The sequence below is a fragment of the Phacochoerus africanus genome, chromosome 15 (genome assembly GCF_016906955.1).
Source record: "Phacochoerus africanus isolate WHEZ1 chromosome 15, ROS_Pafr_v1, whole genome shotgun sequence".
Taxonomy (NCBI): domain Eukaryota; kingdom Metazoa; phylum Chordata; class Mammalia; order Artiodactyla; family Suidae; genus Phacochoerus; species Phacochoerus africanus.
Window position 1 is genome coordinate 23,552,912 of NC_062558.1, and position 25,806 is coordinate 23,578,717.

The 25,806-nt window shown below is 57.2% G+C and overlaps 1 protein-coding gene across 1 annotated transcript; it reads right to left on the reverse strand.

Moving 5' to 3' along the window:
- Positions 1 to 337: 337 nt before the first annotated feature.
- On the reverse strand, positions 338 to 25,542 carry MMP17 (matrix metallopeptidase 17). The gene is made up of 10 exons (XM_047761997.1): positions 25,339 to 25,542; positions 14,135 to 14,267; positions 13,376 to 13,505; positions 12,693 to 12,976; positions 11,630 to 11,806; positions 9,883 to 9,982; positions 8,190 to 8,272; positions 7,938 to 8,090; positions 4,052 to 4,309; positions 338 to 3,353 (listed from the first exon to the last, which is right to left on the reverse strand). The coding sequence occupies exons 1-10, from the start codon at positions 25,489 to 25,491 to the stop codon at positions 3,037 to 3,039; spliced, it is 1,788 nt and encodes a 595-aa protein (XP_047617953.1). The 5' UTR covers positions 25,492 to 25,542; the 3' UTR covers positions 338 to 3,036.
- Positions 25,543 to 25,806: the final 264 nt, after the last annotated feature.

The window sequence follows — 25,806 nt, forward strand, 5'->3', positions numbered from 1 at the left end:
GTGAGGCCAGGGATTGAACCCAAGTCCTCATGGATACTAGTAGGGTTTGTTAATGCTGAGCCACGACAAGAACTCCTACTCAATATTCTGTAACAACCTATATGGGAAAATAATTTGAAAAAGAATGTATGTATGTATATATATATATGTCTGTATGTATAAATGATTCACTTTGGTGTAAACCTGAAACTAGCACAACATTGTAAATCTACTCCAACACAAAACAAATTAAAAAAAAAAAACTGAAAACAACAACGAAAATAAAGTTATAATACAAGTTCTAGGCCAAAAAACCAAAACATCACAAACATGTTTGTAAGAAGGTGGCATCCAGCCAAGTATTTCCATGGGTTTATTTGGTGCCTGAGCTCTTCCTTGTCTACTGTTTAGTGGATTTTTTTTTTGTTTTTATTTTTATTTTTTGGCCACGCCTGCAGCATGCAGAAGTTCCCTGACCCTCTCCACAGCTATGACAATGCTGGATCCTTAATTTACTGAGCCACCAGGGAACTCCTAGTGGGGAAGTTTTATAAAGTAGTGTTTGACTTTAACACAACAGTAAGACTACCACTCACCATGAGAGCCTGGCTTCTTACAGACCTGGTCCACGGCCAGCTCTGCCCCATGTGCTGTGTGCCTGGGAGACCTAGGGATTCTCTCTGGGCTGTTTCCCCAACTATGCAAGAATCTAGGATGGCCCTTCTTCCCTGCACAGCCTTGCAGGCTGCTGGAGAACAAAGTGAGACCACGCAGGGGCAGCCTGTTCCCTCAGGATGAACTTTAGTCTCTCTGGTCTGGTCTGACAGCAGAGACCCCTTCCAGGTCCAGGGACCAGATGGCGGACAGATGGACGTAGGATGTGGCCTGGCTTGGCTCAGTGAGCGTGGGGCCTGGCCTGGAAACTGCCTGCAGGACCATGGCATCTTGGCATCCCGGGGGTTGACAAAACCTCCTGTTACCTGGCGGTCAGGTAGGGATGGGAGTGTGGAGCGGTGCCCTCTTCTGAAAGTGGGAACGTCTGTCTGCCCTAGAGCGGGTTTGGGGGTGGAGGGGTCGATAACTTCTCTTCGTGTAGGGAGTGGATCCTGATGATATTGCAACCTACGGGCCCAGTGCATGAGCTGCATCTGCCCTCCAGGGCACCTCCCACTCTCCTCCTGAACATTCTCTGGCTGAAGGGAAATGCAGGATGCAGGATCTGCTGCTGAAGCAGGCCCATGGCACCCCAGGTCGTGTGCACCTGCCCTTCCCCTTCCCCTCCCCGCCGGCCTCTCCCCTCTCTTCCTCCTGTTTCTGCTGCATTCCCCTGCTGGGGCTGCCTTTCTGGAGGCCCACCACTCCCCAACGCCCAAGGCAGCAGTTCATACACTTATAGAATGGGGGGTTACACCTCTAGGCTTCTGATCAGCAGGGTAGGGGCAGGCCCGAGAATCTGCATTTCTATCAACTCCATATGGGGCTGATGATGTGGCTGGCTGGGTACCCCACCTGGAGAACTCTCCCAAGTGCTCTTCACACCCTGTTGTGTCCCATCGCTCACCCCACCTACTATCCTCTTCCTAACTGAACCCCCTTTTTGTTGCAAGTGTGAGCCTCTCTCCAGCCTCAGGGGTGCGTGTGTGTGCTGATTCCTCCAGACCAGGAGTTCTCGACCTATGCGGCCCTACCCCCTGGGGGAGGGATCTATGGCTCCTCCAGCCCCATCTCCACGCTCTCCAAGGAGAAGTGCTGATACCTCACTCGCTGCCTGTGTGAGCAGGCAGGCAGCCAGGGCTCTGGGAAAGGCCGCCCTCCTGAGGAAAGAGGGTACAGCTCCCACTCTCCATCTCTCTGGGTGGGAGAGCAGCGCCTGCCATCCTGGACTGGACTTATGCCAGGAGCAGAAGGAGCCAGGAGGGGGCAGCGTCCCTGGATTGGCTGGCCAGGCCACCTCCCTGCATTTCCTGTTGGGCAGCACGCGGGGGCACACGCCTGGCGTCCCAGGTGCCTCGCCCTAGAACTGGAGCTTGTCTCGTTCTGCACGTCCCTTGCTCTGGGAGCAGCACCTGCACGTGCAGGGAGGCACCCTATCCATGGGGTGGTGGGGAGACTGGGGGAATGTGCCAGAACCTTGGGTTCTGAGACCTGACCCTGCCCAACTGCCGCCTGCGGGCAGGAGGCTCATTTCCCTGAGCTGGACCTCAGCTTACCCATCTGTGAAATGGGTGTAATGTTGGGGAGAGGGGCACAGGGGAGTCAAAGAGGGCTGGACAGGAGAGTGCTGGTGACCACTTGCAAGGCCTCCCTGGAATCCTCCCCAGAGTGCAGGTGGTCTGGGGTCAAGGCTGTAGAGTCCCTCCAGGCCCGGGAGGACGCCCACATTCAGCGCCACCAGGGAACCTCAGGGAGGCAAGCCTGAGACATAAGTGGGGAGAGTCGTGTTTGAAAGCTGTCACAAGGAAAGACCACCTTGGCCCCACCCTGGGGGGCTCGTCTGTGTGTTGGGGGCCCTGTTCAAGGCAAACCAGCAGGCCCACTGAGACCAGGAAAGGAAGCCTCCTGAGTGGGAGGAGGCACCCAAGAGGCAGTGTGGACACGTGATGGGGTGGAGGTGCCCATTAGCCTCCCCGGCTGTTCTTTCCAGAGACTGCGGGGCTTGGGGGAAGCAGGCCCAATGTTACGGCCCCCAGCCCCGCCTACCCCTGGCTCCCCGGGGAAGTTCCGAGATCCAGCACTCGCGCTCTCGGAAAGGACAGCTCCCGGCCCCCCCCCACCCCGGCCAGACGCAGTCTCCCGCAGTCTCCCCAGCTCACAGCGGGCAGTCAGGTCACCTCCAGGCTCTCCCCCCTCCCCCGCCTCCGCGGGGAGCAGCGCCCTCTTCTGGCCTCTGCCGAGTTGGGGAGGCTGCACCCGGTGGCCTCCGCCCAGAAGCTTGTGGCCGCTGGCCCTCATCTTCGAGGTGGGGTCTGGTTGCCCCAGGTGCTGGAGGGGCCTAGTCCTTGCACTTCGTGGTTCGGGGCTGTGCCCTGTGTGTCCCACTCAGGCCAGCATCGAGTGTCATAGCGCCAGGGCCACTGTCCACAGGAAGCTCAGCAGAGGCAGCAGCGTGGCCATCGGTGGGCTTGGAGCCCGCGGGGAAGGGGCAGCGAGGGAGGTGCAGGAGCAAACCTCGTAGCCGTCCTCCGCGCGGCTCTGCTCGTGCTGTCCTGGCCGCGCGTGGGTCCCAGCCTCTCCGTCCAAGCTCTCAGAGTCGGCTGGCAGGTCTCTGCAGACCAGCCAGTCCCGGGCCGTGGACTGCGGGTACCCGGGCGCCACCTCCAGCTCGCTGTCCAGCACCTTCCAGTACTCCTTGCCACGGAAGAAGTAGGCGGCACCTGGGGGAGAAGAGGGAGGCGGCTGAGCTCCGCCCACTGCAGCATGCGGGATTCAGGCTAGACTTCGGGAGGACCAGGAGCAAAGAGAGGCGGGGCCCGTGGGGAAGACGAAGAATGCCCGAGGTGAGTCAGAGCCTGTCTCAGCCCCAGATAGCCCATCAGTGGGCACACGGCCTCACAGGCCTGGGGAAACTCAACGAGCTGCTTGGAGGCAGGGAGATGGATGAGATGACCCGTGGTTTTTTTCCCCTATTGGATATTTACTGAGGGCCTACTATGTGCCAGCCCGTTCTGGGTACTGGGGACATGGCTTTGAAAGCAGAACAAATGAAACTTCCCTCTGGTGGAGCTGTGGGAGGGTGATGCACTTCTTGCCGCCAGGCAAGTGATGTTTGGGCCGAAGTCTGAAGCAGGGCATGGAGGGGGTTGAGTGGTTGTGAGGGGTGGGGGGCGGTGTTCAGGGAGGACACACAGCAAGTGCAAAGGCCCTGGGGTATGTATGTGTGAGGCAGCAGGAGGCAGAAGCTGCTATGGCTGGAGGGGGGAGGTGGGGTCGATCAGGCATGGAGGCCCCTGGGAGGGATGAGCTGCAGAGGGGGCGGGACCCGAGCACGCATCTGCCCCTGGATCCCGCAACAACCCTCTGGTGATCCCCACTCCTCTAGTGGGGAGGCTGAGGCGCCAGGCGCGCGGCTCACCGTCAGACCAGCGCATGGCGTCGTCGAGGGTGCTGGGGACGCCCCTCCACGGGGGGCTCTGGGCGGGGTGGCCGGGGTCCATGCGCCGCGTGTGCTCATCGTAGCGCCAGTACAGCTGATCCTTAAAGAAATAAGTCTTGTCATTGTGGGCCCAGGAGAAGGCGGCATCGACGCCGCCCGGCGGGAGGCCGAAGTCCGAGACAGGCCGCGGGTATCCTTCCTCTACGTTATTGTCCTTAAACACCCAGTATCTGTCTCCTGGGGGCGAGAGAAAGCGCTGTGGGCCGGGGCTCGCCAGCCGGCAGAGCGGGGGCCCCAGTCTTTGCTCCTCCCCCAGGCCGACACCCCAGTGCCACCACCTGCAGTAGAATACCCGAGAGTATTTACCGAGCACCTGCTCTGTGCCCCGCCTGGGGTCCTACACCTGCCAGCGGCTCTGCTAAGGCGGCCACTTCGAAGACTGGGAGCAGGACTCCTTTCCTCCTCCCTCCCCCCAGAAGCCACCTTGGTCGGGGTGCCTCAGGCACTTCTGGGGAGGTGGGCTGGGCGTGTTCACCCACAGAGCAGGAAGGGCACCGGGTCAAGGTCTGACCGGACCTGGGTGTGTGCACCCTTGTCAGACTACACAGAAACAGAGAGTTTAGAAATCACCAGGGAGCTCCCGTTGTGACTCAGTGATAACTGGACTAGTATTGTGAGGATGTGGTTTGGATCCCTGGCCTCTCTCAGTGGTTTAAGGATCTGGAGTTGCCCTGAGCTGTGGTGTAGGTCACAAACATGGCTTGGATCCTGCATTCTGTGGTTGTGGCATAGGCCAGCAGCTGCAGCTTCCATTCGACCCTCAGCCTGGGAACCTCTGTATGCCTACGCCCTAAAATAAACAAACAAATAAAGACAAAAAAAGAAAAAAGAAAAGAAGAGGAGGGAGTTCCCACCGTGGCTCAGTGGTTAATGAATCCGACTAGGAACCATGAGGTTGCGGGTTCGATCCCTGGCCTCGCTCAGTGGGTTAACGATCCGGCATTGCTGTGAGCTGTGGTGTGGGTTGCAGACGCAACTCGGATCCCGTGTTGCTGTGGCTCTGGCGTAGGCCAGTGGCTACAGCTCCGATTCGACCCCTAGCCTTGGAACCTCCATATGCCGCAGGAGCGGCCCAAGAAATGGCAAAAAGACAAAAAAAAAAAAAAAAAAGAAAAGAAAAGGAAGGAAGGAGGAAAGAAAGATAGGAAAAAAGAAAGAAAGAAAAGAGAAATCACCAGAAACTTCCAATCTGTAAAACCTTCTGAAAATGGTGTGATGAAGATACTTGTTGGGTATATCCTTGACTTGTGCTCTAGAAGCATCCTTAGTTCTGCCACAGAAGGGTGGGAATGTGAGATTAAGTTTGGGTAAGTGTTTTCAGGTCTCCCCCATCGCCCATACCCGCTCTGGTTTACCAATAATAAACCCTGCTATTTAGAAAACAAAAAAAACGAGGTTAAAATGTTTAAAAATCTTTAGCTGGACAGAGGACTGGAAGAGATGTTTCTCCAAGGAAAATAATCAAATGTTCAGTAAGCACATGAGAAGATGCCTAACATCACTTATCATCTGGAAATGCACATCAAAACCACAATGAGAGGAGCTCCCTGGTGGCCTGATGGTTAAGGATCCGGCATTGTCACTGCTATGCCTCGGGTCTTTGTTGAGTGCAGGTTTGATCCCTGGCCCAGGAACTTCTGCATGCCACAGGTGCAGCCAAAATAAACAAAAGCCCACAATGAGGAGTTCCTGTTGTGGTGCAGTGGAAATGAATCCAACGAGTAACCATGAGGTTTCGGGTTCGATCCCTGGCCATGCTCAGTGGGTAAAGGATCCGGCGTTGCTGTGAGCTGTGGTGTAGGTTGCAGACGAGGCTCAGATCTGGTTTTGCTGTGGCCATGGTGTAGGCCAGCCACTACATCGCCGATGAGACCCCTAGCCTGGGAACCTCCATATGCTGCGGGTGCGGCCCTGAAAAGACAAGAGAGGAGTTCTGACACAAGCTGCAGCCTAGATGAACCATGAGGGCACGATGCTCAGTGAAATAAGCCAGTCACAAAAGGACAAATCCTGTATGATTCCACTATATGAGGTCCCTAGAGTGAGAGACTGGGGAGATAGAAAGTAGAATGGTGGGTGCCAGGAGATGAGGGAGGGGCCTGGGGAGTTAGTGTTTAATGGGGACAGAGGTTCAACTTTACAGAATGAAAACGCTGTAGATGGATGGTGGTGATGGCTGAAGAAAGTGTCAATATACTTAATGTCCCTCAATTGTACACTTAAAAGTGCTTAAGAGGAGTTCCCTGGTGGCCTTAGTGGTTAAGGATCCAGTGTTGTCACTTCTGTGGCTTGGGTTTGATCCCTGACCTAGGAATTTTACATGCTGCATGGGCTCGGCCAAAAAAAGTGGTTAAGATAGTAAATTTTACTTTTTTTTTTTTTTTAAGGACCGCACCCATGGCATATGGAATTTCCCAGACTAGGGTCAAATTGGAGCTACAGCTGCCGGCCTATACCACAGCCACAGCCAACCCAGATCCAAGCCACATCTGTGACCTACACAAGCTTATGGCAACACCAGACCCTTAACCCACTGAGTGAGGCAGGAATCGAACCCATATCCTCAGGGATACTAGTCGGATTCTTAATCTGCTGAACCACAACGGGGCCTCCCTGATTTTCAAATGTTGAGAAATAATCCAGATGATTTAGAAGCCAGGTAGGCCTCACCACCATGACTTGGCTGGCCTTAGGCACTGCGATTGGGAAGCAATGACTCTGCTGTCAGTCGGGGAAAGCCAGGGTCAGTGTGGAGAGGTTGGGAGGCCAGGCTGGAGTGCCTGGGTCGGGGAAGCAGGGTGGCTTCACTCTGGGGAGCTACAGACTCTGCAGCTGCATGTGCACACAGGGTGCATGTACGATCAAGGAAGGCTCACAGCCTCTGAAGCACCCACAGAATTTGCAGGGCTCAGTCTCCTGCTGTAGGCGGGGTTCCCTGCCTTTTCCCCAAGCTGTCAGCACGTGGAGGTGTGGTTGTGGTGCAGTGACTTAAGAATCCAACTGCAGTGGCTTGGGTTGCTGCAGAGGCATGGGTTCAATTCCCAGCCTGGCGCAGTAGGTTAAAGGATCTGGCATTGCGTAGCTGTGGCATAGGTCACGGCTGCGGCTCAGATTTAATCCCTGGCCCAGAACTTCCATATGCTGTGAGTGTGGCCAAACAAAGAAAAAGCAGAGAGCATGCTCCTAAGGAGCGGGAACTGCCTCCCCAACCCAGCCCAGCACCTGTCACCCAGGATGAGATGGGGGGAGGGGCTGGACATGGGTCAGGGAGGTCCTCAGTTTCCCACTGCACTCGGAATCAATCCAGCTCCTTCTCAAGCCCTGCAGGTGTCGACCTACACTTCCCTCTCCTGCCTCGTCACCTTTAACTCTGCTCCAGCCTCATCACCCTCTCCTGGACGTTCTTTCAATCCGCAAGACTGTTTCTGCCTGAGGGCCTTTGCACTGGCAGTTCCCTCTGCCTGGAATAGTGTTCCCTCAGATCTATCTGAAGTTAACTTCCTCATTACTTGTGGGTGCTTACTGTGTGTCCCCCCGTCCACCCAGATGAAGGGCAGAGATCTTCCTGTTTTTCCACTGTGTGCCTCCAGTGCCTACACAGTGCGGGGCACATAGTAGGTGCTCAATAAATACGAACTGGTTAAGTGCACAAATGAATGAACTCTTTGTTCTGAGCTCTAGATCCACAGAGCAAACCACAGAACTGGTCTCCTGTGTGCACGCAGGCTTTGGGGGTCCTGGGGAGGCAGGCTGTGGCCCCCCAGTCAGCGATGCCTGGCAGGCACCCGGGTGGGGGCCCGCCCACCTTTGAAGAAGATGATCTTGTGGTCACTGGTGCGCTCGTACACAGCATCCACGCTGTCCAGGTGCAGCGGCAGGCCCCGCCAGAAGCGGTGCATCTGCGCTGGCTGCAGCGACACCAGGTGCCGGTCCCGGGTCAGCCGCCAGAAGTACTTGCCTGGAGGGACAGAGGGGATGGGGCTTCAGGTGGCCAGTCTGGGTCCCAGAGTGCGGCCTGCACTTCCGTCCACCGGCCGCTGGATCCCTGGGGGGTTACCTTTGAAGAAGAAGGCCTCGCCTCGGATCTGGGCCACGGCATCAAAGTCGGTGCTGCACCTGTGGGGCACGTCCTTCCTGGGCCTGGGGGTAGAGAGAGCCGGCTGGGCTGGGAGGGAGCCCATTCCTGAGCCACCCCTGGGGAGCTGGGCTTGGCCAGATGGTGGGCCAAGCATCCTTAAACGACCCCCGCATCACTGCCTGAAGGCTCAGCAACCACGCTTTTTTTTTTTTTTTTTCCTGGCTTCTCCACGGCATATGGAGTTCCAAAGCCAAGGATCAGATCCTAGCAGCTGTTGTGACATAAGTTGTAGCTGGGGATGGAACCTGTGTCCCAGTGATCCCAAGACGCTGCCTATCCCATTGTGTCACAGTGGGAACTCCTCAGCAACCACAGTTTAGTCAAGAAAGAGGGGGCGGGTGAAAGTGAGCCTGATTCTCGCCATTCAAGTTGGCAAAGGTGGAACACTGAGCGAGTGTCAGGGAGACTTGGACAAGCAGGCACCAGGAACCAGCAAAGCATTGAGAAACCAGCCTGGCACTTCCTACAAAAACACTGAGTGTACATGCCAGACTCCCACTCTGAGTCTGAAGCTCTGCCTACAGGCAGTGCTCACACCAACATCATTTATGGTGACAAAAGATCAGGGACTTAAATGTCCACCAATACAGAACTTAAACACAGGGCAAGGAGGAGTTCCCTGGGGGGTGCAGCGGGTTAAGGATCCTGTGTTGCCACTGCAGTGGCTCGGTATGCTGCTGTTGTGAGGCTTCGACCCTGGCCCTGAGAACTTCTGCATGCTGGGAATGTGGCAAAAAAAAAAAAAAAAAAAAGAAAAGAAAAGAAAAAGGTGCAGTGATGAACAATAACACAAGCTGGAGCAACACCTATTGACCTTAGTGGAAATTCGCCATGTACAATGAGTGAGAAAAGCACAAAACCAAACCCAAACCCAAACCCAACCACACCATGGAAGCCTAAATACACAGATTTCTGTTTGTGTTTAGTGCTTTGTGTGAGCATAAGGGTGGTAAGGAGCTACAGGGCAGGCTGTGCGTGCAGAGGTGGGGGTGGGCTGGACAGGGACACCCCCTGCAGATTCTGTGCCCCTGAGCATGGGCAGACTCTGACTGCTTTAACCAAAGCACTCAGTGAAGTGACTTCTGAGGCTGGGCCTTAAAAGACAGGCAGCTTCTGCCTGGCTTCCGGCAATGCCAGCCCTCTGGATGCTCCCTTGAGACATCCACTCTAGGAATCCAGCCTCAGGCACAGGCCACAGATGGGTGCCTGGTTGAGCCTAGCCTTTGAGGCAGCCCAGCCCAGACCTGAGTCAAGCTGTCCCCAGACAAATCCAGGCCCCAGCAGATGCTCCCAGTACGTGGGGCCAAGACCCACACCCAACCTGTGCCCTGTCCAAATTACTGGCCCACAGAATCCGTGAGCCTAATGATATAGTGGTGTTTTGACGCCATGAGGCAGGGCTGCTTGCTACGCAGCCGTAGATGACTGGGACAAAAGGTGAGAGGAAATCGAATACCTCTGCATGGTTCTGGGCTGGGGCAAGCAGGTGTCCCTTTCACTGTCCATAAGAAACTGTCACTCAGCTGGCCCAGAAGAGCCTGGTGCTCAGGACTCTAAGCCCTGCTGGGGGCAGTGCAGGTGGCAGAGTGGAGACAAGGGGCCCATGGCTTACGGGGAGCTGGACCGATTGTCAGGGGGCTCTGGCAGTGGGGGAGGCTCCTCGGGCTCTGGGGTGTCTGGCTGTGCTGTGGGGGACACAGACTCCCGCACGCCTGTGGAGACAAGAAGGCTGCATCAAACCCACATGCCCCCCCTCCCTGCAAACCCTACCACCCACTCTTCCTGGAGCCCCCAGGATAGAACCGAGGACACTGGATGGGCAGGCATGGTGCCTATGCCAAGCCACAACAGGGGGATGGGCCAGGCTCCCACCCGTCCAAAGCCAGAGCATCTCAATGTGTGAGCAGACCCAACTACACTCCTGGGTACAGACCCAAAAGATCAGAAAAACAGGTGTTCAGACAAAAAGTTTAATGCATGTGCATAGCAGCATTATTTGTAATGGCCAAAAAGTAGAAACAACCCAAATGTCCATCAGCAGAAGAATGGATAAATAAAATTATCCAGCCGTGAAAAGGAATGACTTACTGATGCATCCATGGCAAGGATGACCCTTGAATACACATGTGAAGTGAAAGCCGGGACAAAAGGCCACACACTCTATGATTCCATTTATGTGAAATATCTAGAACAGGCAAACCCACCAAGATAGAAAGGAGCTGAGTGCCTGCCTGGGGCTTGAGGGGAGGGGAGTGGCTGCTAATGGGGTGAGTGGGTGGGGGTGAAAAAGTTCTGCAAGTGGCCAGAAACGGTGGCTGAACAGCATTGCGAATGTGCCAGATGTCACTGAATTGTTTGCCTGACAATGGTTAAAATGGTAAATTCTATTGCAGTAGAAGTCCACAGACCTCAGAGAGTGGTAAGTGCTGGGAAAATAGTTGGGGTGGGGGTGGGGGGAGAGGAGAGGCTGCCATAGGTGACTCGATCCCTATCCTGTGTTTCAGGAGGATTGCTCTGGCTGCTGTGGGTGGGGGGCAGAGTGGGGTGGGGGTGAGGGAGGATTCATCACTGTCTCCCGCCCAGGTTCTGATCAGCTCCCAGGACGGCCCTCCTTCTTCCATATTTCCAGACGTGTCCCCAGCAGAGGGAACCCAGAGCTGACTCTGTGTCAGTCCTGGCTGGGTAAGGTCCCCCCAACTGTCCCATCTCTAAGTGGGGATGTGGTCCCTACAACATAGGTGGTCAAGACTGGACCACTTGGAGTTCCCGTTGTGGCTCAGCGAGCTAAGAACCTGACTAGTAAACATGAGGATGCAGGTTCGATCTCTGGCCTCGCTCAGTGGGTTAAGGATCTGGTGTTGCCGTGAGCTGTGGTGTAGGTCACAGACTGGGCTCAGATCCCATGTTGCTGTGGCTGTGGTGTAGGCCAGCAGCTGCAGTTCCAATTTGATCCCTGGCCTGGGAACTTCCATATGCTGCAGGTGTGGCCCTAAAAAAAAAAAGAAAAAGAAAAAAAGAAAAAGACTGGACCACTTAATATGTAAGTGCTTTGTCCCAGGCCTGGGTCCCCACCAACACCAGCTGTCATAGTCTGCAACTGTTTGGGCGTTGAACATGGAGTCTTGCCCGGGGCTCTGAGAAAAGGTCAGCAGGTCCCCAGCTCCCAGGGACCTCTGGGACGGAACTTAGCTATTTATTCGCTGCACCCTCTAGGAGGCAGCTAGTGCCTGCCAGACAGGTCCCAGATGCTGAGCACAGACAGAGCCTTCCCTCCTCCATGGAGTTTTGTGTTTCTGGGGTCCCTGCCATTGCTCTCCCCGCCCCCAAGTGCCCTGGGGTTGGCTCTGTGGAGGGCTCACCGTACAGCTGCCAGACGCGCACTCGGTCCTCGTAGGGGAGCCCGTAGCGCAGGGGGTCACCCACCGGGCCCTGGTAGTAAGGCTGCATGATGGAGCGTGTGGCCGCCACGTGGCTCAGGCCGATGGCATGGCCAAACTCGTGCACAGCCACTGCGAACAGGTCCATGCCGTGGGCATCTGGGGACACAGGAGCCTGTGAGCGCAGGAAGGGACCACCAGCCCCAGCTGGGCCAGGGGGACAGGACTCGTGTGTTTGGGGGGGTGCTGGTTGTGCAGGAGGCCCTGGTCCTGGGCAGGTGGGTTCTGCGGAGTTACTTGGGGCTTGTCTGGTTCCCCAGAGGCCTTTTGGTGTCCACAGGGGCTTCCCAGGGTACATGTACTGCCCTCAGGAAGCCCGACAAACTATAAAGGCCACATGGTAAATATCTCAAGCCTTGCTGGCCATCAGGACCCCAAGTTAGAGGGGTCAATGTAGGATCACCGAATCCCACAGTGTTAAAATAGACACAGGACAGGCCTGGGTTCCATCATGGCATAGAAACCACAGGTCCAACAGGGCCACTGCTGGTTCCTCAGGCTGGAAAGGGCGCCCCAGCCTGGTAAATAGATGAACTCCACAGAGGCCCCCATCTCCACCCCCTCCCCCTGCCACATCCACACCTTGTGCCCCTTGGCTCTGCCCCTCCTCCCACCTGCAAGCTGGGGCCCTGCGACCTCTTTGGCCAATAGGACTTAGCAGAAGTGACGCGCCCAGGCCTGTAGAGGCCTTGCAAACTTCCGTTCCCCCTTGGAAGCTGAGACCTGGGTGAGGACGAGCCTGGCTCATGGAATCACATTACCTCGTGGTCCCAGGCCTACCAGCCCAGCTGGGATGGGCCAGATGGGCTGCCCAGGCCATAGACGGCCGGTGAAGTCAGCTAAATTAGAACTGCGGAGCTGTCTCCTCAAGCTGGCAGATGCCATGCTTAGGCTGGGAGTGGGGGAGCTGGTGCGGGGTTTGTTGGAGGCGAGGGTCACACAGGGTCCCTGGGGCCACCCTGGGCTCCCGCCAGCCCAGACGCACCTGAGGAGCGGAAGGTCCAGGCCTCATCATCATCGAAGTGGGTGTCCCCTGCAGTGTGGTGGTCGCCTGGGAAGAAGGCGTGGGCCACTGTGCCACCGGGGCCGTCGAAGGGGTAGCGGTCATTGTGGTCAGCAGTGGAGAAGTCAATCTGGATGTCAGCGGCGCTGCCAGCCACCTCGTGGAAGTTCAGGGGCGTGATGTCACTCCAGACTTTGAGGGCGTAGTGCATGAGCGCACGCACAGTGTCGCGGCCCAGGGGCGAGTCCCGAGGGAATGTGCGGACCCTGGGGCAGGTGGGGTCAGAGCCCGGGATCGGGTCACTGGGGACAGGCCCAGGGCCCCACCCCCCCAGGCTGGAGTGCACCCCCGGAATATCCTCTTTGGACCTTATTTGGAAATGGGGTTTGCAGATGGAATTAGGGTGGCTCCTAAATCCAGTGAGTGTCCTTACAGGAGACAGAAGGGACACAGGCACCAAAGACGGAAGCACGGGCCCAGGATGCTGACTTTCTCCCTCACCCCTGCCCAGCCCTGGGACCCCCAGACCTTGGACTTCTGGCCTCCAGAACCGAGAGGATAAACTCCTATCTCTTAAGCCCTGGGTGTGGGTGTTCATTTGGCTGCCCCCCGATGCTCAGACTCCGGGAAAGCCCAGGCTGGTGGACCCCCTCTGCCTCACCCACCTCCAGGACAGGTTCCTCTTGTTCCACTTGGTAGGGGCTGGAGCCTGGCGCCTCCTTCGAGCTGAGGCCGAAGCTGGGAGGTCAGGGAGGGAACAGCGTGGGGTTTTCATCAGCGCCAGGGTGGCCTCATCTGCAGAGTGGGCGGGGGTCAGGAGCCAGGCCCAGATCACACTCACCCATCCTGGGGTTCCAAGCAGCTCCCCGAGAGGTGGCATCAAATTCCAGCCTGGCCTAACCCTTGACTCCCAGGCCTGGGCGGACAAGGCGCAGGCCTCAAGCCAGAGGTGTGTCCAGGGACTAGGACGGGGGTCATCCAAAGCATTTACTAATGTACGGCAGGGCCCTGAGCCATTGGAAGGGGCATGGACCCCACTCAGGCTGCCGCCAATGCTTCCGGTGTCTCATGGGACACACAGCTGATCGGTTGTGTGTGACACATGTGTCTACTCCTGAGAGGTTTGGGGAGAGACAGACACTCCCCCTCCCCCCGCTGCCCCCACTGCCCCCGGCTGACTTGCCTGGTCTGTGGCATAGAGTTTGAGACCCTGCTGAGTGTGGTGATGGGGTCTGGGTGCAGGTGGCACACACTCGCTCACTGCTGTGCCCACAACAGGGGATGGGGAGAGGGACAATGGAGGCGGGAATCCCCCATCCTGTCCCAGGACAGCAGCCCCGTCCCTAACCCTCCCACTGTGGGCAGGCTGGAGAGGGGGTCAGAAGCCAGGCTCGGAATCCGTCTCCCACCGCACCAGCACTGACCTAGGACGCCAGTGGCCTCCAGGCCTCCAAATCGCTGCATGGCAGCAATGGCCTTGGCCAGCTCCTCTTGTGTCTGCAGCTGTCCCGTGGCGGGATCCGGTGGGGGCAGGTAGCCGAACCTGCTCAGCCACTCCTGCAGGCAGAGAGCAGAGTGAGGGATGGAGGTGAAGGCTCGGGCCCACCACTGCGGAAAGAGGCAGGCCAGCTCCAGCCTTGATCAACACCCCAGCCCATTAGCCCTTAAGTTACTTTATAGGAAGCTGCCAAAGTGTCTTAATAAACTTGATGCCTCTTAGATGGGGTGGGCTTGAGCAGTGCACGACCTGTACAACTGCTCATGGCAGCGCGCCCATCTCAGTCCTCCTGAGGCCACAGAATGAATGACCAGGGGACAATTAACAAAGTGAAATTTAGTGGGATGGATGCGTTATTGGGTTATTAGATGCAAACTATTTCATCTAGAATGGATAAGGGAGTTCCTGTAGTGGTGCAATGGAAATGAATCTGACTAGGAACCATGAGGTTGCTCAGTGGGTTAAGGATCTGGCATTGCTGTGGCTGTGGTGTAGGTTGGCAGCTGTAGCTCCGATTAGACCCCTAGCCTGGGAACCTCCACATGCCATGGTGTGGCCCTCAAAAGACCAACAAAAAAATTGAAGAAAAAAAAAAAAAAGAATGGATAAGCAATGAGGTCTTACTGTACAGCACAGAGAACTATATCCAATATCCTGGGATAAACCATGATGGAAGATAGCATGAGAAAAAGAATGTATGACTGGGTCACTATGCTGTATAGCAGAAATTGGCACAACACTGTAAATCAAATATACTTTAATTAAAAAAAAAGAAAGTAAAATTAAAAAAAAGGTTTTTTTGACTGCACTTAATGGCATGTGGAATTTCCCAGGCCAGGGATGGAACCCTCACCATAGCAGTGGCAATGTTGGATCCTTAACCTGCTGTGCCACCATGGAACTTCAAGAAAGTGAAACTTAAAAAGGTTAACATCGTGAATGCCAAATTCAGGCCCTGAGCTGGCGTGAGGCAGCAGTTTGGGACCCAAGGTCTGAAACCCACGCTGAGAAGAGCAGTGGGCTCAGAATCCAGTTTTAAGAATCTGGTCATGAGTTGCACACTCACAGGAGTTAAGAACTCAGATTCTGGGGCCAGGCTGCCTGGGTTCAAATCCCATTCGGCCACCTCCTTGCTGTGTCACTCACCCTCTGGGCTGTTTCCTGGCCTGTGGATATGTAATGAATGTGGGGCTATGATGAGTTAACACGTGGGAATTCTCACATCGGCACCTGATACAGGCGCCCCCCATACAAAGAGCAGGGGGCATCGTTCGGGGACAGCTCTGTGGCAGAGTGCCCCAGTAGGGTCCCCTGAACCAGACAGGAAGCAGAAAGGGAGGGAACCCCTATATACTAAGACACACCTAGAGCCCCTTCCGAAGCCCCAGTCCTTTTACCATCTGTGGGGGGTCCCTGATGTCATCTGTGTGGATGCCAGAGGGACAGAGGGGCACCAATGCCATCTGTGGGAACCCCAGGGGCCTTCTATTTCTTCCACCGCCAAATGGTGCTCATGCCCACTCCCCAAGCTGTGTGAAAATCCTATAAAAAGCACTCAGCTGTGTGGACACAGTGCCGGGGGTGGGCTCACCAGCCAGCAGGGGGAGGACCCACAGGGTGGGAGGCAGAGTGTTGGGGATTCTCTGAGCCCCACCTTCTCCCAGACCAGGCTTCTAGAAACACACCAACTTGCTGGTCTTTTTGTGTGTGTGTGCGTGGACATTTGAAGAAGTCCTCAATTCATATATTCATGCCCCCCCCCCCCCCCCCCCGCACTGCCCAGAACCTTGGGAGTGAGTTTGCAGCCCCTGCCTGTAGACTCCCCGCCCTGGGGATCTGACCCCGTAGGGTGCTCAGTGGGAGGGGGTCCAGCCTCCTGGAATTCCTAGGGTCCTCAACTGACTGGGAGGGGCCTTGATGATTTGCATATAATTTGCATACACCCACAGAGAACTAGCTGGATCCCTCCCTTTTCAGGAAACACCAAGTCCTTGCTAAGGCTCTTACTTTTACTTCTTCCCCAACGCCTGCAGAAGGCCCCCCAGAATATGTAAAACAGGGGGGGGATGCTGGAGACCCCCCACAGGCCTGGGGGCCCCTAAAAGCCTGTCGGGTAGGATAGTGAATGCTTCCAGTGGACACTCCTGATTAGAGGGGCAGCTCCTCTCAGGGGTTCAGACAGAGGGAGACGCTGGCCCCACATGCTCGCCCCCACTCTGGGCTCTGCCCCTCTCAGTGTTGAGGCCTCTGCCATCCCTGAACCCCCTTCTTTTGTGAGGACTGCCCTTCTCATCATTTCGGACACATTAAATTGCATCCCGACAGCAGGATTTACTGAGCGTGTCCCATGGCTAGTCACTGTCTGGGCACTGGACATGCCCATGAGAGGGTTCTGTATCAAAGATATGTATTTGTGGCTGCACATGATTTTTTGAAAAGTTCTACAGACATTTTAGTTTTGATTCTGCAGTTTTCCTTCCAAAAGTCAGAAAACACACATACACGTTTTGCAGCTCCTGTGTTAAGACTGCAGGCTTGGGAGTTCCCATTGTGGCTCATCGATAACAAACCCAGCTAGTATCCATGAGAACCCTGGACCGCTCAGTGGGTTAAGGATCCAGTGTTGCTGTGAGCTGCAGTGTTGTTGACACAGCTTGGATCTGGTGTTGCTGTGGCTATGGGGCAGCTGCAGCTCCGATTTGACCCCTAGCCCGGGAACCTCCATATGCCACTGCCAGTGGGGGGCCTAAAAAGAAAAAAGATTGCAGGCCTGAGCTACAGAGCCCAGAGCCACCCAGCACCATGAGGCTGCCTCCTCCAGGAAGCCCTCCAGTTTCCTCAGACTGTAGATGATGCTGGGTGAGGATGCTGGCCCCGACCCCTTGTCACTTACTAGATAATGGTCTACACAGGCGAGTGCCTTTCCCCACCCAGGCCAGCGCTGAGCCACCTGCCTCCTGCTGTCCACCTGTTGGCTGGGGTAACAGCTGGGTATCTGAACTGAGCAGCCCCCTATTCCCACCCCTAGCAGGGCTCTGTGGGGTTCACACAGGAGCCACCCACTCTGGTCCTTGGGCAGCCTGGCTGGGAGGTCACACACATTTCTGGGCTTCAGTCTCAAAAGCACTTCAGGTGCTTTGGAGATGTTTGTTAACATTGGAAAGCAGGAGGTTTTAGCCGTAGGTCTGAGTGGCTGGGCTCTGTGTCAACTTGCAGAACAAAGGGCAGAGCTGACCTCATGAGCAGCCCTGGGAGCACTGTGGTTTGCAGCTCCTGCTGGGTGCCAAGCCCTAAGATGGAACCAAATTTGCGGGGATGATGGGAGGGAGGGAGGCTTCCCCCACCCCTGGTTGACCTCAGACAACCTCACCTGCCCCAGGGCAGACCTTCTGTCTCCCCATCACAAAGCCAGTCCCCCCTCCTCACACCCCTGGCCCACTTCCTCCCCATGGCTCCCGCAGCTGTGGTGGGCTTCTTTTTCTTTTCTCTTCTTTCTTTCTTTTTTTTGTTTTGCTTTTTAGGGCTGCACCTGCAACTTATGGAAGTTCCCAGGTAGGGGTCAAACTGGAGCTACAGCTGCTGATCTACCCCACAGTCACAGCATTGTGGGATCTGAGCCACGTCTGCGACTTACACCACAGCTGCCGGCAACACCAGATCCTTAACCCACTGAGTGAGGCCAAGGATTGAACCTGCATCCTCATGGATACTAGTCAGGTTCTTAACCTGCTGAGCAACAATGGGAACTCCTGTGGTGGGCTTCTGTGTCAACTCCTGGACGGTCCAGAATGGGAGGGTGGGAACAACTGCCCAGGGGAAATTCTCAGGAGGGGTCTGACCACAGAACAAGCCCCTGGTGGGTTTGCGGGAGACGCTGGCAGCCGATGGCCCTCTGGTAGGTGCACGGGCGAGGTAACCCTAAAGAGCCCGTGGCCTAGCCCAGCCTTGGGTCACCCTGTCCCCTGGTCTTCGGTGGAAACAAGTGTCCATAGCGAAAAGCCCCCATCCCTGCTGGGAAAGAAAGTAAGCCCTGGGAGTTCCCATGGCGGCTCAGCAGAAATGAATCTGACAAGTATCCATGAGGATGCAGGTTCGACCCCTGGCCTCCTCTCACTCAGAGGGTTAAGGATCCGGTGTTGCCGTGAGCTGTGGTGTAAGTCGCAGAGCAGCTCGGATCTGGCGTTGCTGTGGCTGTGACGTAGGCTAGCAGCTGTAGCTCACATTCGACGCCTAACCTGGAAACCTCCATATGTCGCGGGTGTGGACATTAAAAAAAAAAGCAGCTCTGGAGCCCAGGAAGGGAGGGGCGTCTAACGCAGCCCCTCCTCCATCTCTCCCTCCACTTGTCAGCTCATTCCAATCTTCAGGAGAGACCAGCAAATTCCCAAATGGCTGGGGTTTAATTTCTTTCCTGGTAGTTAATACATTTTGGAACATCAGAGGGTTTCATGGGATGGGGGGCAAGGGTGAACGTGTTCACCCAGGGGGACATGGGGACCAGGCTGAGAACGTCCTCAGGGCTGGGGTCCTTGCGTGGAGCAAAGGCTGCCCCTGGAGCCAGTGCGGCCCCTGGCCCCTGCCCCCCACTGTGGTGGTGCTCGCCTCAGGACAGCCCCTGGGGGGTGGCCCAGACCTCTTGCCCCTCCAGGTGCCCCCAGCCACGCCCCTAGCCCCCCACTACCTCTAGAACCCATGGGTCACCCGGGCCAGCCCCTTCCTGTGCTCACCCACTGGTCCTCCCTCTCCTGTCACCACGGTGACCATGTCTCCAGGGCAACGAGACTGCATGCGGGGAGGGTGAACATTCCAGAAGGCCAAGGGGAGTGGAGGGGAGGGGAGCCCCAAACCCATGGGGGCCGCCCCACCATGGATAATCCCTGATAGCCAAGGACATGCACTGGCCCCCCCTCCCCAGGAGCTGAGCCATTACTGCAGAATGGGAAACTGAGGCTTAGAAAGGCCCAGGGCAGGAAGAGGGGACGCCGGTCTATCCCGAAGACAAGTCCTGGACCATCCTTCCCACAGCTTTCCTATGCCGCACACCCCCCCACCCCCGCCCCTACCTGCTCATATTTTTCTCCGTATCGTTTATCACCGGTTGACACTATGTGCATCTGCTCACAGCGCTAACGACGTTTAATGATGTTTAACGCACACACTATAAAACTCCCTCGTGACTTCAGCAGAGTCACAGGAAAGTGGGGCATTCCCCCTGAGTGCGACCTCATGTTTCTGTCTTGAGCTGTCCCTCCACCTAGCAGGTCAGCCGTCCCATCGCAGGCTCCTGCCCAGTCCCGTCCCTATGGCCCCAGTCCCAGCTCTGAGGGGGCTCAGTAAAGGATGGGTGGGCCCGTGGGCCGAGGGAAGGCGGTGCTGAAGTGCACTTGCCATCACCGGTAAACCAGAAGCACTTACTGTATGCAGGGTCTCCTTTGGTCCTGCTCACAGCCCCAGGCCTGGTCACTGCTGTCCCCATTTACAGGTGGGGAAATGGAGGCACAGAAGGGTTTGCCCATGTGCTGGTCAATGGGAACAGGACTGGAGGGGAGCCAGCTGTGACCCTGGACACCCGTCTGCTGGCCGGCGCTGTGTGGGGGCTCATCCACAGCCCCCGAGGCATCCTGCAGGGTCACCATGGAGACACCGTGGGGACAGATGCTGAGCTGTCAGCCCTCCTCCTTCAAGCTCCATCTCTAACCAGACTCCACTGGCCTTGTGGGGATATGGAGAGCAGGTGGCATCAGCCCCATGGTGTGGATGAGGAAACTGAGGCTGGGGGCAGTGCAGACCCAAATAACAGCAGTCCCTTCTGCACCCATTGCCCGCCAGCTCTGCATTCACTCACTCACCCCTCAGCACCACCACGTGCAGCTGTGAAAACACATGCAGCCTGTGGTCACACAGGTGGCTCTGGCTTGTGTCTGACCTGCATGGCGGGCTGGCCCAAAGACCCAGAGGGAAGGGAGCCAGTGCCCCTATCCCTTGCAAGGCGAGTCTTTTTCTGGGATCTGCTGGTGGCTAGGATGACTCCCCCACCCTAGCATCTTCCTTAGGAGACGCTCCCAGTTCCCTTCTCACAGTCTATCTGACACCCTCACTGAGACGCACTGTACCAGGCACTGGGGGGACAGCAAAGACCTGGGGAGACCCCACCCCGTTGTCCACCCGGGAGGCTGAGCCTTGTGGGGAGGCCAGTGCTAAATATGGGATGAACTTAGTGTCATGATGGTAACCACAATAAGTGATCGGTTAATGATTGAATACTGCCCAGTTGCTCACCTGCTTAGTGCTAACAAGAGCCTCAGGGGAAAACTGTGAAGACAGGGGTTCTTGGGCTGTGGGGTTCAATTCAAGCTTGGCACACAGCAGGTGCTCAATAATGAACTGTTGAGATAATCATATTATTGTGCCCATTTTACAGATGAGGAAGCGGGAGCTGAGAGGTTGAGACACTTGCCCACCATCACACAGCCAGCACTGGGCAGAGCTGGGATGGGAAGCCAGGTTATCTGGCTTCAGAGCCTATTCCCATGGCCACTGTGCTATGAGGGGAAGTGAGACAGGGTGGAGCGGCTCCTTAAATGGGTGTTTGGGGGCATTGGGCTGAGGCCTGAAAGATGAGAAGGAGCTGGCCAAGTGATGAGCGGCGACGAGAATTCATGGCGGTGGGAATGGCAAGAGCAAAGGTTCTGTGGCAGGAATAGGCCTGGGAAGTTCACGGAGCAGAAAGGAGCTCGGGACTAGAGCACAGGGGGTTGGGAGGATGGGAGGGGTGGGTGGGTGAGCCAGGTAGGGAGGGGAAGTGGGTTCAGCATCTGGCACAGACTACTGTCTCATGCCCCCTGAGAGCTGGATAGTGCCTGGGAGTTGTACTTGTTACCCCTCATGTGCGTGGCACAGACATGCACCCCAAACACCTCACTGGAGGCTCAGAGCCACCATTAACCAAGAGGCAAGGAGCTTTGGTTGTGGCTCAGTGGGTTAAGAACCTGACTAGTATCCATGAGGATGCAGGTTCAATCCCTGACTTCGCTCAGTGGGTTAAGGATCCAGCATTGCTATGGCTGTGGTGTAGGCTGGAGGCTGCGGCTCCGATTCAACTCCTAGCCTGGGATCTTCCATTTGCCGCAGGTGTGCCCCCCTCAAAAAAGAGGCAAAACCCAGATGTGCTCTAAGCACCCTCAGGAAGGCACTGTGTCAGCACCCTGGTGAGCCTCTAAACCCTTCCCAGCCTCTCCCCCTCCCTGCACCCCCTTACATCCCCTCCTCAGCACACCAAGGCAGCTTACTTCCCACAAGACGCTATCACCCCCTGTTCTCATGGCCCCATTTTACAGATGAGAAGACTGAGGTCCAGCACTTAGATCCCAGGCTGGTAAGCAGCCCGGGATCCACACCGACAGGCTGGTTCCAGAGCCCCTTCTGTGTCATGGGAAAGAGCAATGACATTCCCTAAGCTGGTCGGTGGCCTGTTTAGTCAGAGCCCACGCTCCCAGGCTTAGACCACAGGCATCCGGTGGGGTCCAGCCCACAGCACATGCTCCCCCCTCCCCAGCACGCCACAAAGACTTCTCAGTCACCCAGAGGCTGAAGGCAGTGAGCGTCCGGGAAGTGAACTCATGTGTTGACAACATGCCTCCAGGGTAGGGGGGTCAGGGAGGGGGCTAGACGGATTCTAGAACCTTCACATTTACTTTATTATTATTATTTTTTGTCTTTTTAGGGCTGCACTTGAAGCATATGGAAATTCCCAGGCTAGGGGTTGAATCAGAGCTGCAACTGCTGGCCTACACCACAGCCACAGCAACTCGGGATCCGACCACATCTGCAACCCACACCACAGCTCAAGGCAAAGCCAGATCCTTAACCCACTGAGCGAGGCTGGGGATTGAACCCGAAACCTCGTGGTTCCTAGTCGGATTCGTTTCTGAACCTTCACATTTAAATTCAAGCCCCAGTCAACACCCAAATGCCCTTCTCCCCTCCTGCTGGCTGGTGAGACCATCCCTGGTTCCCCTGGCCTTGGTGGTGGATGTGAGACTGGATTCTCTGACTGCAGGTGCGAGGGCCCCAAGCCAGGTCTGACCCGGTCCCAAGTGCACGGGGAACCTATTGGCTTGCTCGGGCACTCGTACTGGGAACAGGGATCCAGAAGCCACTGGCTCAGGCCAGGGTGACAGTCACCCCTGCCACCCCCTCCCCATCCCCAGATAGGGGACATGTGCTCACAGGTGCTCCAAGGTTCTGCCTGGTCCCCCACCCCTATCACCCAGCCTCTGCCCAGCCCCTGCCCAGCCCCCTAGACCACTGAGGGGCCTGTTTCTTCCCAGCCACCCTCACACAATCTCAGCCACAAACCACTGTCACCAGCTCAGCGTTGGAGATCAAGAGACTTGCTAATGCTCATGGTACCAGGCACAAGTGCTCCCAGACTTGGTTGCTGGGATAGAAACGGGAGAAGAAACTTTAGAGGATGAGCTGGCAAATCTGCCAACACATGACATGGTATGTGCATGCATGCCTATCACCCCGGCTACCCCAGGGCCAGGTCCTTCATATTCAAACCGCAGTAACCGGGTGGTCCTGGGAGCTCCTGGCTAAGGCAAAATATTAGGAACAGCCTGTGCAACCAGGTCAGGGGTCTCGCTAATGGATGTAATGTCTGTGCAAAATTGGCGGACAGAAAGAACCAGGCAGATCTATTCCAATACGGACCATTCACAGATGGCAAACTGAAAACAGCAGGGCACACAGCCGTGGACAGCACACTGTCAGCCGTAAAAATAAGGGACCCCCGTGTCTTTTCTGTCCCCAGACAACCCTGGGAAGGAGTCTCAGGAAACGGGGGAGACAATGGGCCCCCGCAGATCCTTCTGTTCGGCCTGAATATTTTGCCCTGGGTGTTACCTACTCAGAAATAAAAGAAAACGGGCCCAGGAGGACTTGCGGCTCAGCCGACAACCCCAGGAGGTTATGGCGCTCCTTTGTCCCGCTCCACCGCCGCCTGAAAGCCCACCATTGGGCCGGCGCAGCGGGCCTCAATCCGGTGCTTTGTTCTCCGCTAATGCTCGGGCAGGCTGGGCTGGGCGAGCCCCTCCTGGGGGCCAGCCAGCGTTCCAGAGACCCGCCGGGCACGGTTCTGTCTGGCAGAAGCTGGGTCACTCTTACAAAGGGGCCCTTCTCCTAACAGGCAGCCTTAGACCTGAATATCCAGGGAGAGCAGGCCCCCGGGGGGCGGTCTGCAGAGGAGCGGGGAGAGACGTTCCCCCTCCCCCCCATGAATCGCGAAGCCTTCCCGCACCTCTGGGTCAGATGCTCTGAGGTGTCATTCCCCCAAAGGCCACCAGAGACCGCCCTCTGCCTGCAAACCGGGGGGCAGGAGGCAGGAAGGCTGCTCCCACACCAGGCTGGAGGGTCCTCCAGCCGTGGGTAGGGGGGCTCTGGGGTAGGGGCTGCACCCTCTGCTCTTTACCCGCTGGGCTGGACGCCAGGGCCCTGCTGTCTCTGGGGCACCAGGCCGGGGAGGGATGTCCCTTGCCCAGTGCCTGCCACACAGTGTGGGGCTGGGTGACCCACTCGGGGTGCAGGGAACCCAGGGGAGCAGGGAAAGGAGGAGGCCTGCGGGTCCAAGATGAGAGGAGAGTGTCAGAAAAAGGCTCGCTCCCCATGGGCAGCGAGAAACTTCAACACAGCACAGGGTCTGCTAAATGAACTCGGCTGAGTTGGAGTTCCACGTCCTGACTGTTGCGGGCCTGACCCCCATTAACTCTTCCTGTGGGGCTCCTCAAAGCTGGAAGATGGGAGCCTGGTTCTACAGCCACCGAGCCCAGACCTAGAGACCTGACTCCCTCAGAGCATGAGCCCCAGGAGGGGAATCCAGGAAACCCCAGGAGGTGGGTAAAGGTACCCCAATTTCAGAGCAGTTTGTCTGGGAGGAAGCATCTGTGAGGTGCCTCAAGGCATCTGGATGGGGACAGCAGGACGGTGGTTGCGCCCTCCCAAATGGCTGTAAGGGCTGGAACAGCTGGGCGGGGGGGAGTCACCCAAGTCTGCTTCTCCTCCAGAATCTGTGGCCAAGTCCTGCCAACCCTGGGGTTGTGGATGCCACCCAAATGCCTGCACTGGCCTGACGTCCATCTGGAGCTCCCGAAGTCAGTGGCCTGGGAAAAGGGCCCTGCCAGCACCCCTTTAGGAGACTGCCTGGCTGGGTGCAGAGGCAGGGAGCTGAAGGCCCTGACCCTGCATCTGAGCAAGTGAGGGCATCTGCAGGGGTGAGAGCCTCAGAAGGAATCGGATTAATCCACTGCCTCTCTCAAGCTCACCTGGCTGCCTGGGAGCTGGTGAGACCCATAAAGTCTGATCTAAATCTTCCAGGTCCAGAGGAGAAAGCCTGGTGGGCTAAAGTCGGGGGTGGGGTGGGGGTGGGGGGTGGCTTGTGGGAAGAAGCCACTGCTGCTGTCCCCCAGTATGGTTTCCTAGCCAGTGGGACAACTGATCCTGGGGAAGAGGGAGGCGGAGGGGCTACATCAGAATGGGAGTGGGACCTCATTAGGCTCAGGACAGGAACAAGGGGGAGGCAAGGCAGGGCTGGCCACCCTGGCGGTGGAAGGGGACAGGAGACAGGGAACAGGGTCAAAATCCATGCCCAAAGGCGGCTTGGAAGGCGACTTCCCAACACCCTCAACGGAGCAAATTCGAAACCACCGGCTTTCCGGGGCGCCCACACTCCGCAGCTCTGGCCTTTCCTCGGTTGTGGGTGCTTACTCCTTCCCCCGCCAATCCGGCTGGGAACGCACGCGGGACGCCCTGCTCTCGGTGGCTGCGACTGCTCTCCCACCTGCCTCAGGGTCCCCTTTGGGGCTGCACAGAGCCGGGGACCGGGCTCTGGCCAGGTAAGCCCCCAACCTACGCGGGCTTCTGCGACTGCGGCGGGCTCGGAGCGCACGGAGCTGGGAGGAACCTGGCGTCTCTTTCCCAAACCCGGGTGCGGGCGCGTCACTCAACCTGAGTCCTAGCCTCAGCTTTCCTGCCAAGGAAATGGGTTCAGATAGTCTGGATTCCCGTAGGCGCGAAAGTGCCCTGATGTGGTCTCGGGCCCGCGGGAGCTCCTTATCCCGGCCGCGCACTCACCACTCCCAGGCTGAGGTCCTCTGCGCGGGGTGCTGGCGCGGCGCAGCCCCCACGGGCAGCCAGCACGAGCAGCAGCAGCTGTAGAGACCGGACCCAGGCCGGGGGAGGCGGTGGGCCGGGCCCCCGGGCGGCGCGGCGCTGCATCGCGCTCATAGGGCGGGCGGCCCGGCGGTGGCAGTCCCTGAGCTGGTGCGCCCACCGCCCGTGCCCGGCTCCCAGCGCGACTGAGCCCCGCGCCACCTCCCAGCGGCGGGGCGGGGCGTGCTGATATATGCTAATGACCGCCGACGGCGCTTGCCCCGCCCCGCCCCGCCTTAAAGGGACCTTGCTCTGCTCGCGCCCGAGTCCGGCGCACCCGGTTGGATGCTCAGACCCCACCCACACCCCGCCCGGAGAGTCCACAGGGCACTGGGGACCTGGGCTGCGGCGGCCAGGAGGAAGGCACTTCCCGAGTGTCCCCAGACGGCC

Bases quoted from the DNA above. Each gene is read 5' to 3' on its own strand.
- MMP17 (XM_047761997.1), bottom strand. From the start codon at position 25,491: ATGAGCGCGATGCAGCGCCGCGCCGCCCGGGGGCCCGGCCCACCGCCT. The intron at 12,977-13,375 runs GTGGGTGAGGCA...CACCTGCCCCAG, and splicing joins AAGAGGAACCTGTCCTGGAG to GGTCCGCACATTCCCTCGGG. The intron at 11,807-12,692 runs GTGCGTCTGGGC...CTGTGTCCCCAG, and splicing joins CTGGACCTTCCGCTCCTCAG to ATGCCCACGGCATGGACCTG.